The sequence below is a fragment of the Prionailurus viverrinus genome, chromosome D2 (genome assembly GCF_022837055.1).
Source record: "Prionailurus viverrinus isolate Anna chromosome D2, UM_Priviv_1.0, whole genome shotgun sequence".
Classification (NCBI taxonomy): domain Eukaryota; kingdom Metazoa; phylum Chordata; class Mammalia; order Carnivora; family Felidae; genus Prionailurus; species Prionailurus viverrinus.
In genome coordinates this window covers 60648814-60663030 of record NC_062571.1, presented here as the reverse complement: position 1 = coordinate 60663030, position 14217 = coordinate 60648814, and the positions used below count along the sequence as shown (strand labels likewise).

The following is a 14217-nucleotide window of genomic DNA, read 5'->3' as shown; positions in this document are numbered from 1 at the left end:
ACTCTGCAGATGGCACGTGTTGAACTTTCTAGGGGTTTAAGAGATCCTCTGGGAAATGGGGTGTGTCCTTGTCCTCTAAACTGCCTGCCTGCCCGCCGTCCCACTCCACGGCAGCGCCAGCAGCCTGGGCCTCCACTCTCTCCGCACCCTCACATCCCAGCACGTTACCCATCTCGTCTTCTCATGTGTAACTCGCTTCTGATGGTTCCCTCTGGTCAGTGTGGTGCCATCGTACCCGCCCTGCGCTTGCACATTACAGGTGCCCCCAGCTCTTAAAACTGTCAGTCGTGCCCCCCACCGCCCTTACCTCTGACCAGGGCATCCCCTTCTGGCACCCAGCAGCCTGTTCCCAGGAGACCATTTCTGCAGCCCGGCAAGCGTGCTCTGTCTTGACCTGAGGGCTGCACGTCTGGAGAAGTGCTTTCCTGGTGGGCAGAGACCACGAGACCCTTCTGAGTGGCGAGCTCAGCCGTCCTGAAACCTGGGGGCCCCTGGGAGGTCGTAGCCCTCAGCGCTCTTCCGGTCGTCTCCCTGCGGCCTCGGCCTCGGCCTCTCCGATGGCCCCGCAGCCATTTCTCTCATCCTGTCTCACCTCCGTGATCCCCTTCTGCCACAGGCTCTGACAAGCCAGCCCTGACTCCACTCTCCTTTTGTTTGGCAGCTCTTTTGTGACAGGGACGGCCTGTTGTGGGCACTTCTCACCCCTAAGAATCTGGGACCTCAACAGGTAAGAGATTCCTGAGCCACCACGGCTTCCTATGGGGTGCGGCTAGAGCAGCCAGGGAGGCAAAGCAGAGAGCTGGCTGGGCCAGCCCGGACTCCAGTGGGCCACCGAGTGGTCCAGGGGGAGGCTGGGAAGAACCCAGCGGCCCGACTCACTGGCAGCCTGCAAGGTGCGTGCTCTCTCCTGGCGTCGTGAGAGTTAGCCTGAGGAGACTGTTGGAAGTAATTTATAATAGGTCAGTAATTCCACTTAGAAATCAGGGTAACAACAGTTTGGATTTACGATACTTTTTCTCTGAGGAGTGCCCGATTATGTGGCTACATAAAATCCCATCTATCCTTGGAGATGATTTTTCTAAAATAAAGAACTTTGGGAAGCGGCCTACAGAGCCATAAAAAGAATTACGCAGAACAGTTAAAATACGTCCAGGTTTTATTCACAACTCTCTGCCTTGGTAAGCTCGACACGTTCCCATCAGATTGTCTGCCATTCTGTTGGATTTTTTTAAGCTTTTTATTTTGAAATAATTAGAGATTCATAGGAAGTTCCAAAAATAGGACAGCAGGGTACCTGTGTTACGTTAGATAATATAATAAATATAAATTTGATATCAATTATTTATAAGTAATTTCTATGTTATATTATGTTATATTATATTATATTATAATCAGAACCAGGAAATTGACATTGGTATAATCCACAGACCTTTATTCAGATTGCACTCATTTCTGTGTGTGTGTGTGTGTGTGTGTGTGTGTGGTTCTTTGCAATTTTATCCCATGTGTAGATTCACGTAACTACTACAACAGTTAGGATACAGAACTGGCGGATTCCTCACTTGCCCACGTACAGCCACACCATCTTCCTCCCCTGCCCTCTTAAACTCCCTCGTCTCTAACCTCTCGCAGCCACTTACGTGTTTTCCACCTCTTTACTTCTGGCAGCTTGGAGGTGTTATATAAGTGGAATACCTTTTGTGATTTGGTCCCCACCCCCGTTAACCCAGCATAGTTCTCATGAGAGCCATAGCACTCGTCCTATGTATGAATGGCGCCTTCCTTTTTATTGCTCAGTAGTATTCCCTGGTGTGGACGCCCCAAAGTTCTCTCCCACTGAACAGCATTCACCCACTGAAGGACATTTGGGTTATGTTCAATTTTTTGACTATTGCAAATTAAGCTCTCGTGAACATTTGCATATAATCTTTTGTGTGGACACATGTTTTCATTTCTCTGGGATAAATGCCCCAGAGTCCAAGTGCCAGGTCATTTGGTAAGTGTGTGTTTAATTTTTTACCTGTCAAACTATTGTGAATATCTTTACCATTTTATAATCCAACTCCAGGGTATGAGAGATGTAGTTTCTTCCCATCCTTGACAGCATTTGGAATTGCCGCTCTTTCTTGTCTTAGCTATTCTAAGAGGTGTGGTATCTCGTGGCTTTAATTTGAATTTCCGTAAGAGCCAATGACATCTTTTCGTGTGTGTATTTGCCTTCTGTATGTTCTCTTTGGTGGGATCTCTGCTCATGTCTTTTGGCGATTTTCTAATTGAACAGTTTGCTTTTTCACTGGTGAGTTTGGGGAGTTCTTTATATATTCTAGAAATGAATCCTTTGTCAGATATGTGGTTTGCCTCTATCTTTAAGTCTGGAGCTTGTCTTTTTATCCTCTTAACAGGATAAAAGACCAAAGTTTTACATTTTGATGGCGTCCAAATTATTTTTTTTTGTCAATTGTGCTTGTGGGGTCAAGTCTAAGACCGTCTGCACCTGGCCCCAGGTCCCGTGCTCTGGTTCAGCACCGTGATCTACAGCAGCAGCGAGGATGTTCTGTTCTTGTCTGTCTCCTGCCTCAGTGACTCCAGCATGTCTCCTTTCCTTTCTGTATCCCCAGGAAAGTGGTACCCATCTTTTTGCCCCCTGAAAAATCCATTGTATTGTCAGTCTTTCCAAAAGATTTTTTCTTTAACATGTGAGCTGTTTTAGTTAAATATGGTTTTTTCTACAACATTCTCTTTTTTTTTTTAATTTTTTTTTTCAACGTTTATTTATTTTTGGGACAGAGAGAGACAGAGCATGAACGGGGGAGGGGCAGAGAGAGAGGGAGACACAGAATCGGAAGCAGGCTCCAGGCTCTGAGCCATCAGCCCAGAGCCCGACGCGGGGCTCGAACTCCCAGACCGCGAGATCGTGACCTGGCTGAAGTCGGACGCTTAACCGACTGCGCCACCCAGGCGCCCCAAACAACATTCTCTTAACGGTCATCCAACCACAGGGATAGGAAACTCGCAACTCTCCCAGACACCACATTACATCTTTGGAGAGCCCTGAGAGTTATCACACCTGTCCTTCATCGAGAGTTGACCTGCTTCCAGGGGCTATGATTCTAGGCAAGAAGCAAGTTGAACCTTGCCTCCGAAGACAGGGCTTTAAATATCTGAAAACTTTGGTCCTGTTTATCCAGTGTCTTCTCTTTATCAGGCCGAAAGTCTGAGGCCCTTCTGCTGTTGCTTATACACATAGTACATCAGTTAGGGTGCTTTTGGCTGGAAGTATTGAGGGCCTACTTCAAAGTGGCTCCAACAATAAAGAGATTATTATTATCGTAAGTGACAAGGAGTCCCCAGGAGCTGGAAGCTTCGCTGGTTCCAGGATTAACGGGTGCAGTAGCTCAGCGAGAGGCTGAGGGCCCATCTTCTCAGCTTTCCGCTTTGCCCCCTCTGTCAACGTGGGTTTTGCCCTTATGCTCAGGCTTGTTCACAAAAGCTCTACCTGCTCATGAGGCAAAATACCCAGAGGGAGAAAGGAAGGCAGAGGACTTGTCCCTGCCTGGGTCTCTTTTTAAGATGGGGAGTCCTTTTATAGGAGCCCCCAAGCAGACTCCTCATATTGAGTGAGCCAAAAGTGTATTCCGTTGCTCACCCTGAACCAAACCGTGGCAAGGGAAATGGAATGACCAGTCAAGATTGACCTGGGTCTGGGGAAGAGCCCAGCTTCCCCCACGTGCATAGTGGCAAGGAGGATGGGAGCGGTGGGCACAGAATCAGATTTGGGTCAGCAAGAAAGTAAGTGAGGAATAGCTGGGAGGGTGACCCTACTGTGTGGGTCTCACACTCGTTTTAGGACCATTCTCACCTGAAAGTTTCTTGCATTTATCTGGTTGGATCCCTCTTGAAATGGGATGTTCGTAACTGAGTACTGAACGTGCCGGGTGTGAGATGATGAGTGGCAGGCGCTATCCCCTCCTTATTCTAGATCTTTTGCTTTTGTTAGTGTAGCTGATGGTCACATCATACTGTTGTCGGCACAGCTCAGCTAAAACTTCCAAGGGATCCTTTGTCCTGTAGCCTCTGGGACATTGGAGCGCCTGCAGTCTGTGAATGTCGTTCCGTGACTCCCCTGCCAAACTCCTGCCACCGGCAAACTTCTTGCTTCTGTGTGGGGCTGAGGCCAAGGAACCCCTCCTCTGGTGTGTGATGGGAGGCTGTGAGGAGCTACGGAGGGCACACAGGCTGTGTGGTCAGACAGACTTGGGTTCTCGAACTAACTCTGCCGCTTCTTAGCTCTGTGATATGGGTGGGGGGCACTCTGGGCCTCGGTTTCCACATCTGTAAATGAGATTTAATGATCTCTACTTAACAGAACTAGTATGAAACCAATTGCTTTATACAACAGCCCATACGGTGCCTGTCCCCCTCCCTTTCTTTTTCCTCCCCTGCGGCTGCCTTCCATAGTAGTACCTTAGAGTATATAGACGCTCAGCTTTTTAATTCTCCAAATAACTGTGGCCTTGTGACCACTGGGGGCGGAGTGGTCCTGCTGACCTCATGGCCTAGAGAAGGCCCATGACACGAAGTAAGGCTGCAGGTCACAAGATAGGTGTTTCTGCCGAAAAGTCCGTTTTCGTCCTGTAGCCGGACCTCGTGCCTGGCGACCTCACTGGCTTGCGCTCGGGGTGGCGAACGGGCCGGGGGTGGGGTGGGCACACCACCGTGGCCCGGCTTTGTGTCAAAAGCCGAGTAACCTTTGAGGGCCTCTTCTGCCTGGGGTTTCCTTGGTGGGGCTACTCCTGGGCACAGATTTATGGCCGGGATGTAGTTCTAAGCCACCAACTCCTTGAACGGCCCTCTCTTATGAAATCCCTAGTCGTCACTAACCCCAAACACTGGGTCTTCACAGAACCCGGGAAGAACCCGAGTGATCACAGGCACAGGACGGCTGCGGCCGGGATTCTGACCGGAGCCAGATGAGAAGCTGCCACTGCATGCCCTGGACAGCCTGTGGCAGGGCCGCCCTGGGCACCATGTGGCTTTGCCTTCTCACTGGCGCGCAGACGCCCCTCCTCGCCACTGAGAGGAGCCGGCCGTGTTTCCATAGCCTTCTGGTTCCCAGGGGAGCCCGGAGGACTGAGTGGTGCGGGGCTTGGAGGAGAGATGCCCCGGTGGAGGCATCTGCTTTTGGTGGGAGGAAGTGGATGGACAGGGTGACTGTCTGTAGCTGTCTTTCCCAGAGAAGCCCAAGCAGATAATAAAGCCATGTAGAAAATAGGATTAAGGTAATGAACAGGCAGGACAGAGTTTGATCTTTCAATAACGCCAAAGCCTGACTGACAGGCCAATCTGGAAGGTGGGGCAGCACCGCCCGCAGGACTAGGTGGCGGGGCGCTGTGCGGGGCTGGGGGGATTCTTTGCTTTTAACCTGTCACCACTGAAACCTGAGGAGCACCGGGATTTTCTTTTATGTGTGTGCTGTGGCTTGGGCGGGGGAAGGAGTGCTCCGAGCATCCCCCCTCTGGGGCCGCCCTCAGGATGATGGCGGGGGCTGGGACACAGCTGGGAGGTGGAGGTGCCCTGCTCCGCACGTCTGCTTCCTGCTGCCTCTCAGGTCCCCGCTATCCGGGAGCTTAGGCTGCTTCCCACAGTGCCTGGGGACCCCTTCAGAGTTACCCGGGCTCCCTCAGCCCTTCCTTTCTTTTTTAAAAAAATTTTTTTTTCAACGTTTATTTATTTTTTGGGAGAGAGGGAGACAGAGCATGAATGGGCGAGGGGCAGAGAGAGAGGGAGACACAGAATCGGAAACAGGCTCCAGGCTCTGAGCCATCAGCCCAGAGCCAGACGCGGGGCTCGAACTCACGGACCGCGAGATCGTGACCTGGCTGAAGTCGGACGCTTAACCGACTGCGCCACCCAGGCGCCCCATCAGCCCTTCCTTTCATCAAGACCCCTCTGGACTCTGTTCTCCCTACGAGTTAGGGAGGGGGAGGTGCGGGCTGGAGCACACGGGCTCGAGGGCAGCCTGGCATACAGCCATCGTCTAGACGGCAAGGAGCTGGACCGTCCCTCTCCTTTCTTCTCTGCCTTTCTTTCTCCTGGAGTTGGGAACCGTGGGCCGGGCCCAAGGACAGGGAGTTTCTAACCTGTCTAAACCAGGCAGAGAGAAAGATGGAGTTCTTGACCCAACTTGGAGGTGCCAGAGTGTTCCTGCTTCCAAGGGTAGGTGGTCTTTGGGCCCAGGTGCCGGCTCCAGGGGCTCCATCTTGACAGATAGTGTCAACAGCCAATCCCTGAAGTAACCTTCGCCAGGCCCTGGTGATCCCATCAAGGCCTGAGGTACTAGGCCAAAGCCGTCCTGTTTCTGAGCCTGGTACTCTTTGCGTGCATTTGAGCAGAAACCTCGGCTAGGTCCCGGGGAAGGTGTTGTCTGTGCGGGGCGTACCTCACAGCTGCTGAGAGGCCTGGGAGGTCTGCCTGACCTGACATCTTATACACCCCTCCTCTCTAGGCTTGTTCTTGCTATAGGCTGTATGTTTCTGCCAAGGGCATCTGAGCTGGGTCTAGCACCAGGATGGAGAGGCCCGTGATCCCAGACCTGGACATATCCTAGTGGGTCCAGCCATAGTCCTGAGCCAGTCTCAGGACCACCGGGCAGGGAAGGGGCTAGGGGTGGGCTCTGGACCTGGCTACGCCTAGGGTGCTGAGGGTTCGAGTCCTCAGCTAGGCTCTGTGCTGCCCTGTATGCGTGTGATCATGCGTGTGCCCCTGCGCACATCCCTTATCTCTCCTTCTGGCCAGGGTCCTCCCTGGTTCCCTGTTCCTCCTCCGTTTCTATCCTAAACCCCCGAACATCCTCTCTCTCACCAAAGGTAGGGCAGGTAGGCTTCTCACACATTCTGACAGGGGCCCTCTATCTTCCCCTGGAGCCTTTGCTCTAGCTGCCATGGTGCCCGGATTACCTACCCCCTCTCTGTCCTGCCTACTCTTCCGTGTAAACAGCACCTCTGCCACAAAGCCCTCCCTGATCCTAGCTCCTGGGGCTGGAGTTGGTAACCCTTCAAGTGCTCCTAGGGCCACCCTGTCGGTCACCACGTGCCAGGAACTCCTCTTAGGACCCCAGGCTGAGCACAGGAGATGCGCATCAGAGCATCTAGTGGCATTTAGAATGGGGAGGGGGGCCTGGCTGCAGCCCTTTCTAGCCGTCTGCAGAAGGCACCGGTGTCCTGAGCACAGACTGGGCCACTCTGAGGGCACCAGTAGTGCCCATCTGGCCCAGGTGTGGCTTTGTCTCTGCCCCTGCCTCCACCTCCACCCCCGGGGGGGGGGTGGGTAGGTGGCCCTCAGTCAGGGTGATTACGGGAACTGCCCTCTTTAAAGTACCTGCCTTCTCCTTTGAAAGTATTACTGACAGATTTTTTCATTTTCTTTTTTCTTTACCTCTTTAAGGAACCCTGTAATTTCTTTCTCTTTCTTTTCTTTCTCCCCCCTTTCCTTTTTCTTTCTTGTCTCCTCTGTCCCCCTGAACTCTTTGAAATTGGCTCTCTGCCTGCTGACACCAAACTGATACTTTGCGTTTCACTTCTCCTTATCCCTTTATGGCAACAGATGTTGAAATTTTGTATCCTTTTATCTGCCCGGCTGCCCCTTCCTGTAATTACGGTCCCCTTGTTAGCAGTACAAAGTGGGCTGCCCGGCTGCCTGGCCTTTGAGCCATTGTGTCTGAACACGTGTGCGCGGGCGGGCGCCGGGGGCTGTGCACGCGCACACACATGCACGCGAGCGGCTGTGTGCTCCGGCAGGGCCCTTCCCTCTCACCTGATGGGGCTGAGGCAGGCGAAGCATCCGTGGGCTTCTCCTGGTCTCTGCCACCCTGTGGTTACATTTGGGACCTATGTGCCTCCTCCATTCCCGCCCTCCCCACCTGAGCGCTGGACGAGGACAGCGCCTCCCTGCCCCTCCCGGAGCTCAGACCAGCTGAGCAGTACGCACCCGAAGGCCACCATGGTCTGGAAGCCAGATCCTGGGCATATCGGAGTGCCTGCCAGGTGAAAACACAGGCCGGGTGCCCCGGCTCTACCCTGGCCCTTCGCCTCGGCTCTCCTGCTGCTCCTGTCACTCACTGAGGAATCACTCCATACCACAGGCTGAAATGTTCTCTTATCTGTCCTTTTATAAAACTTTCATTTCTCCTCTGGAACTGACTCAGTCACCCCTCATACTGATAGCTGGATACATGACAGACTCCCTCCTTCACTGGGTGGAAAACTCCTTGAGAACAGGGATCGTTCCTTCAAAGTTGGATCTGACATGTCCCCGTAGTTCCTGCTTGGCACAATGCCTTGTATACAGAAGGAGCTCATTAAATGACTGTTGCTCAAAGAAAGGAAGAGAGAGGGGAGGGTGGGAAGGAGGAAAAGCCTCCCGTTCTCTGAGTGACCGTGTTCAGCCCAGCTTATACCTTCAGGCCCTCTGTCCCCTTGGGAGCTGAGATGTGGGAAGGTGGACTGTCACTCTCCCATCCTTTCCCTCCCCTGAAAGCCACTGTTGCATTTTTGGGGCCGCACACCCGGGACAGATGTAGGAACGAGAACCCCCAGGATCTCCAGGGAACATCCCCAGGTACCCAGTGTGTTAATGGTGGCTGTAAAATGGTGTGGGGGTCACAGGCATTCTTAGGTGCAGGCTGGGAGGTGGATGGATACAGCTTCTCATATCTCAAGGCCCTTTGGCACAGGGCTCTCTGTGGGCTGTGGCTTGTGTTGGGAGCACAGGCAGGGAAGGAGGCAGGTGGAGGATGGGACGAGAGGACTCCGGCTCAGCAGGGCCCAGACTAAGGGGGGTGGGGGTGGTTGCTCTCCCTGCTGGGACATCGGGGCCTTCAGGGTCAGCATCTACCTCCAGTGAGCTGTCCCTACAAAGATGGTGGTGGAGGGGTCAGGGTCTTACTAAATTTCCTTCTGTCAGGAAGCTCTTCCCCAGGCCCCTTATTCCCTCTAGACAGAATCGCAGTGCAGCATGGTGGGTTGGGCCAGGGAGCTCTGGTTTCCTCACCTGATCACCCCCTTCAAGGGTCTCTGGGATGAGGCCACCCTCTGCTTGCTCCTTCTGCCCAGGCACTCGGGGGGCTCCCAGGGAATGCTGCACACAGCCTGGCCTCAGGGCCATGTCTCCTTCCGGCTGTCCGCCCCAGGCCTGCCCTCCTTCTTAGGCTCACAGGGGTGGCCCCATCTGTCTTTATCTTTCCCTGGGTGGAGAGAGAATTGCTGGAGTCGGGCTCGGGGGAGGCTGGGGTGTGGAGCCCCCCACCCCAGCGGCTCCTGGAGGCCCAGGCTTTGTGCGCAGGAGTTGGAAGGGAATGGACTTTTTGTCTGGCCCTCTGGAGTGACAGAGCCGGCCCTTGCTCCTGTCTTGGCCCAGGGCTCTGAGGGGCAGTCCTGTTCCCACACAAGTTGTGTGATAGCCAAGGCTCTGCACCCCCCTCCCGCCCCCCACCGTGAGAGGCCGAGAAGCATTCTTGACATTCTTTCCAGAGAAAAGGGGTGAAACGTCTGAATTTGGGGGTCACCATGTTATACAAATTGCAATCTAATCGTTTTTTACAAGAACACACTTGCAGTAAGAAAAGGAGCCCAAGAGGAGGGGCTGAGGAGACAGCTTGTTTTGTCCCCCTTTCCCCCAAAGTTTGGGGCTATTGTCAGGCTGATCTTGCTCCCTTCACAGGCGCTGTTGAGCTAGAGTTTTCTAGTTAAATTGGTCTTAGGGTGGGGGCCACGAAGGGCCCACGGTGCCGTTTCTGTTTGTTTTCCCGAATCAAAGCCCCAGCAGGGCTCCTATGGCACTGCTGGGCTGCTATTTGAAGAGACGGGCCATTTCCCAGAGCCTGGTGTGTCAGTTTATGCTCTGAACTTAACCTCACGGGCACTGCACAACAGAGTCTTGAGGGTCCCAGGCCCAGAGGCAAAAGAAATTGTATCTTTTTATTGGGCCATTTAAAGTGTGTGTGGCCATTGCCGAGAATCAGAGAACAGCGCAGCAGCAGAAAGAAACTCCTCCGTCCCTGGCCAGGCTGAGCTGGCCGACTAGGGGCTTTCGGGACTTGTCCTGGCCTCCAGGGGTTGGTGCTCACTCTGGCCCTGGCGTCTCCTCGAGAAAGCAGGGTTCTGTGTTTACTGTAGACACCGGCATGATGCTTTCCAGTGGTGGCTTGAATGCTGGGGCAGGGGCCCAGGGTGGCAATCTGAACTGGGTATTGATTGCCCTGATGTTTCTGGTCCTGATCCTGCTGACCCTGGCCGGCCCATGGATGCCCACCTTTCTTTCCTTCTAAACCCTGGGACCAGGGGTAGGCAGGCAGAGCCACGCTGGGCTTCAGGCCCCCAGCCCCCACTGCCTTTCATCTTCTGTTTCAAACAAACATAAAATTACTTCTACAGATTAAAGGGGAGAGCTCCTCAGTCATTCCTGAAGGCCTCACTAATGGAAGGGGCAGGGCCCCCAAATCTGGAAGGAGGGAGAACTGTGGAGCAAAACAGCCCCCACCCGGTGTGTACAAATGTCCAGAAGTACCTTCAAAAGAGAGGTGCAGGGGTGGGAGGGCTCTGGCCTGCCCAGGGTGGGTAAATCCTAGCTGGTGGCCCATCTGGGAAGGCAGGCCCTTCCTGGGAGCCAAGGTCAGTGATCCATACAAGACTGGGATCTTTGGGCAGTGGCTTTCTGCCTGATCCCTCTCAGGGTTCCCCAACACAGAGGCTGATGTAGTCCAGACCCTAAGAGGAAGACCTCCCTGAGGAGGCTGGGGGCAAGGGTTCTGACTGCCACAGTGCCCTTTGCTGGAGGTCCCCTCGCTGCCCAGGGCTCAAGGGGCAAGGCAAACCGGGCAGAAAGGAACCCCCAGCCTCCTCCTTTATTTGTTCAGCCTCTAGGGAAGATGGTGGCTCCACTGAGGAGAAGGGAGGTTGAGGGTCAGAGTCCGTGTGAGCCGAGAGGCCTGGAGCTGAAGTCCGCTTTCACACACATGGCTGACAGCGTCTGCCTCAGCCCTTTGGTGAACACTGCTTGTGAGATCACGATGTCCTCCCTGCCCCCCCCCCCACCAGGGCCTCTTACCTGGGTGTCCCTGGGAAGTGCTCAGGGCCTTGTTTCTCTTGTCATGCATGCAAGGGAGCCTAGCATCTCTTGGGTGAAACTGAGGGATAGGGCCTGGAGGGTGCCCCTCTTCTTCATTCCCCTCTGTCGTTCGGCAGAAACTCACTGCTTCTACCCGTTCCCTAGCCACAGGGATTAGCGGGTGCACTTGATGTTGAGGGGTGGTTGCTAGGGCCAGAAGGCCCCCCTACATGGTTGCTAGGGGTCTGGCATCAGGGCGAGGGGTCTGCCCACTGCCGCGGTCACGGAGGGAATTACACAGTCACAAAGAAATTGTTCTTCTCGGTAATCTGCTCTCGGCCACCGGGAGGGGCGAGGGTGGGGGAGCATGCTGGAGCCCAGCAGGCTGGGGGCTGTGATCACACAGGCGTGCTAGCCTCGGGCTGGGGGCCAGCCGGGCCAGGAACACCAGGGACCAGCCCGCTAAGCTGCTTTCTCAGCGATTTCTCTCCCCAGACACAAAGGTGTTTACTTGTTTTAACATCTCCTGGGACTCCCCTTCTCCCTTTGTGTGGTCTTTATCCCCAATGAGGTTTGAGCCCCAGATTACAGGCGGGAATTAAGGCATTGGACTCAGGCAGCTCAGAACCGCCTGACCTGCAGGATCAAGAAGTATAAAGTAACCGAGTGTGTGTGTGTGCACGGAAGGGGGGCCGGCCCCTCAGCCAGGCCCATTCTTCCTCCTGAGGAGCGGCAGCCAGGCAGCGAGCAGGTGTGATCAGGGGCTGCTGGGCTGAGGCCTTTAGCTGGGGGAGGGGCAGGCACTGGGACTGGGGTGACAGTGGGCGCCCCAGGCATTTCCTCCCTTGGCCCTTCCCTAAGGGAGCCTGATTTTAGCTCAGGAGGGAGAGCTGCATTTCCTCAGGGACTGATGCCACTGGGTTAAAAGCAGATGTGGGGGCTAAGGGGAGGGGACGGCCGCTCATCCTCTACCCTCCGCTCTCTCCCCAGTGGGCAGCTCATGATGCACCTGGGCAGTGACTTCCCCCCAGGAGCTGGGGTGTTGGATGTCATGTATGAGTCCCCTTCCACACTTCTGTCCTGTGGCTATGACACCTACGTTCGCTACTGGGACCTCCGAGCCAGCGTCCGGTGAGTGTCTAGGCAGGAGGTGGGACACAGTCCCGGCCCTCCCTCTGGGTGAGCCCCCAGGAGAAGGGACAGGTGGAGGCCAGTAGGAGCAGCCAGCAAGGTCAGATCAAGCTGAGACTCCTAGCTTGGCAGCCCTGGCCTGGGAGACCCTAACCTACAGGCCATGATTAAGAGCCTGGGAGTCATCAGCGTTCTCCCTGCCTTAGTTACCTGCTGCCCAAGTCCTGGGATGATGAGGGCATGATCTGGCCTGGGGACCTATACAGAGGAGGCTTTCCCCCATTAGGTCTATTTTTCAAAAGAGTTTGCTGATTCAGCTTCTGTCTCCCAGCCAGAATGGATTTCTAAGACCCTTGGGGAACTGGGGGTAGAGGGCACCCCTGCGCTTCCCTCTGACTGCCTCTTCCTGGACAGAAAGTGCGTCATGGAGTGGGAAGAACCCCACGACAGCACCCTGTACTGCCTGCAGACAGATGGGAACCACCTGCTGGCTACCGGTTCCTCCTACTACGGTGTCGTGCGGCTGTGGGACCGGCGCCAGCGGGCCTGCCTACACGTAAGAGCACTGCCCAGCATTTGTTCCAGGATGCCAGGACTCCCTGTTAGGGGCTGTGCCTGGGAACCTTGGGGTAGGGCTCTCCCTCTCTCCGCCTCGGGACGCGCTTGCCATTCCTGTACCTTCCCTCCCTGCAGGCCTTCCCCTTGACCTCGACCCCACTCAGCAGTCCCGTGTACTGCCTGCGCTTCACCACCAAGCATCTCTATGCTGCGCTGTCTTACAACCTCCACGTCCTGGACTTTCAAAACCCGTGACAGGGCCACCCCAGCCTGTGGGGCAGGGAAGCCAGCTACTCAGGGACCTCTCCTGCCTGGAGGGTGCAGTGATACCTCCTCCCCCGCCGTGCCTGTGCTCCTAGACCTATCTTGGGCGACGTAAGGTAAAGGCTGCCGACTCTCAGAAATTTGGCATTACCTCCCAGGACCTAGCTGGAGAGCAGGGATCTGCTGCTTTGAGAGAATGGCTGAACCCGGCCGGCCCTTGCTTCTCTGGTGGCCAGAGCAAGGATCTGGCCTGGATGGGCCCCCCGTGCCCCTCGCCCTTTCTTAGAGCCGTGACAGCTCTGAGGGAGGTGAGGTGCTCCAGCTGGTCCCTTTCTGCCCCTTCGTCGGAAGGAGGGGTGAGGCTGCCACTATCCTGCTCTGGCACCGGCCCCCACCTCCTCACTCAGGCCCCTCCCCTTGACTGAGCTCTTGGGGCTCAGTCCTGGGACACTGTGGCCTCGTCCCACTTTGAAACTGAAGAGGGTTGAGTGAGTACTGAGCCAGCCCAATTGCAGGCTGGCTGCTGGGACATGCTACAATGTTCATTTTTGTAAAAATAAAGCTTGATTGGTCACAGATCTGGTTCCTCTCTGGCTGGGGGGTCCTGGGAAGCCCCAAAAGAGGGAAGAACACATTCAAACTTAGGGATGGGCATGCTGGGGAAAGGGAAGACCTGTCTCGTGGCTCGTTTCTTTCCTTCAGGAAAACCTCTCAGTACTACTTACCCCTTTGGCCCCAGTGGTGGGGAGGATGTCACCTGTCGGGTATGGCTAGAGGACAGCAGAAGGGCTGTGGGGGAGCTAAACTACCACCCATCAGCACCCTATTCCAACACACACCCACTCTTTGCACTGCTACAACCCTCATTCTGGCCTGTTTCCAAGGTTACTGTATTTTAAAACTTCTCCCTCACTCACCCTTACCTTAGGGAATTCATCTGGGCCACTTCTGCAAGCTAAGGTGGCACAGGGTCTCTTCCAGCCCAGTCTTCCTCTGAGCCCAGCAGCGCCGAGCAGGCATCTTCCCCAACCTGTTTGCATCAACTCTGAGCTTCCCCCACCTCTGCTCCATCTAAGACTCATGCCTCCCTTTACGCGAAAGGCTTTTAATGTTGGAGGTCCCTAAGGATAGAAGAGAAGGGAATGTCATCGCCAGCACCCT

The 14217-nt window shown here is 54.8% G+C and overlaps 1 protein-coding gene across 3 annotated transcripts in view; it reads left to right on the top strand.

The window, feature by feature from the left end:
• Positions 1-13632, top strand: part of FBXW4 (F-box and WD repeat domain containing 4) — an 87249-nt gene extending 73617 nt beyond the window's left edge. For all 3 annotated transcript variants that reach the window (XM_047826061.1, XM_047826059.1, XM_047826060.1), the window contains exons 6-9: positions 662-727; positions 12094-12234; positions 12649-12790; positions 12928-13632. In XM_047826061.1, coding sequence (XP_047682017.1) covers positions 662-727; positions 12094-12234; positions 12649-12790; positions 12928-13047 — 469 coding nt within the window. In that variant the 3' untranslated portion in view covers positions 13048-13632. The remainder of the gene's footprint in view (positions 1-661; positions 728-12093; positions 12235-12648; positions 12791-12927) is intronic.
• Positions 13633-14217: the final 585 nt, after the last annotated feature.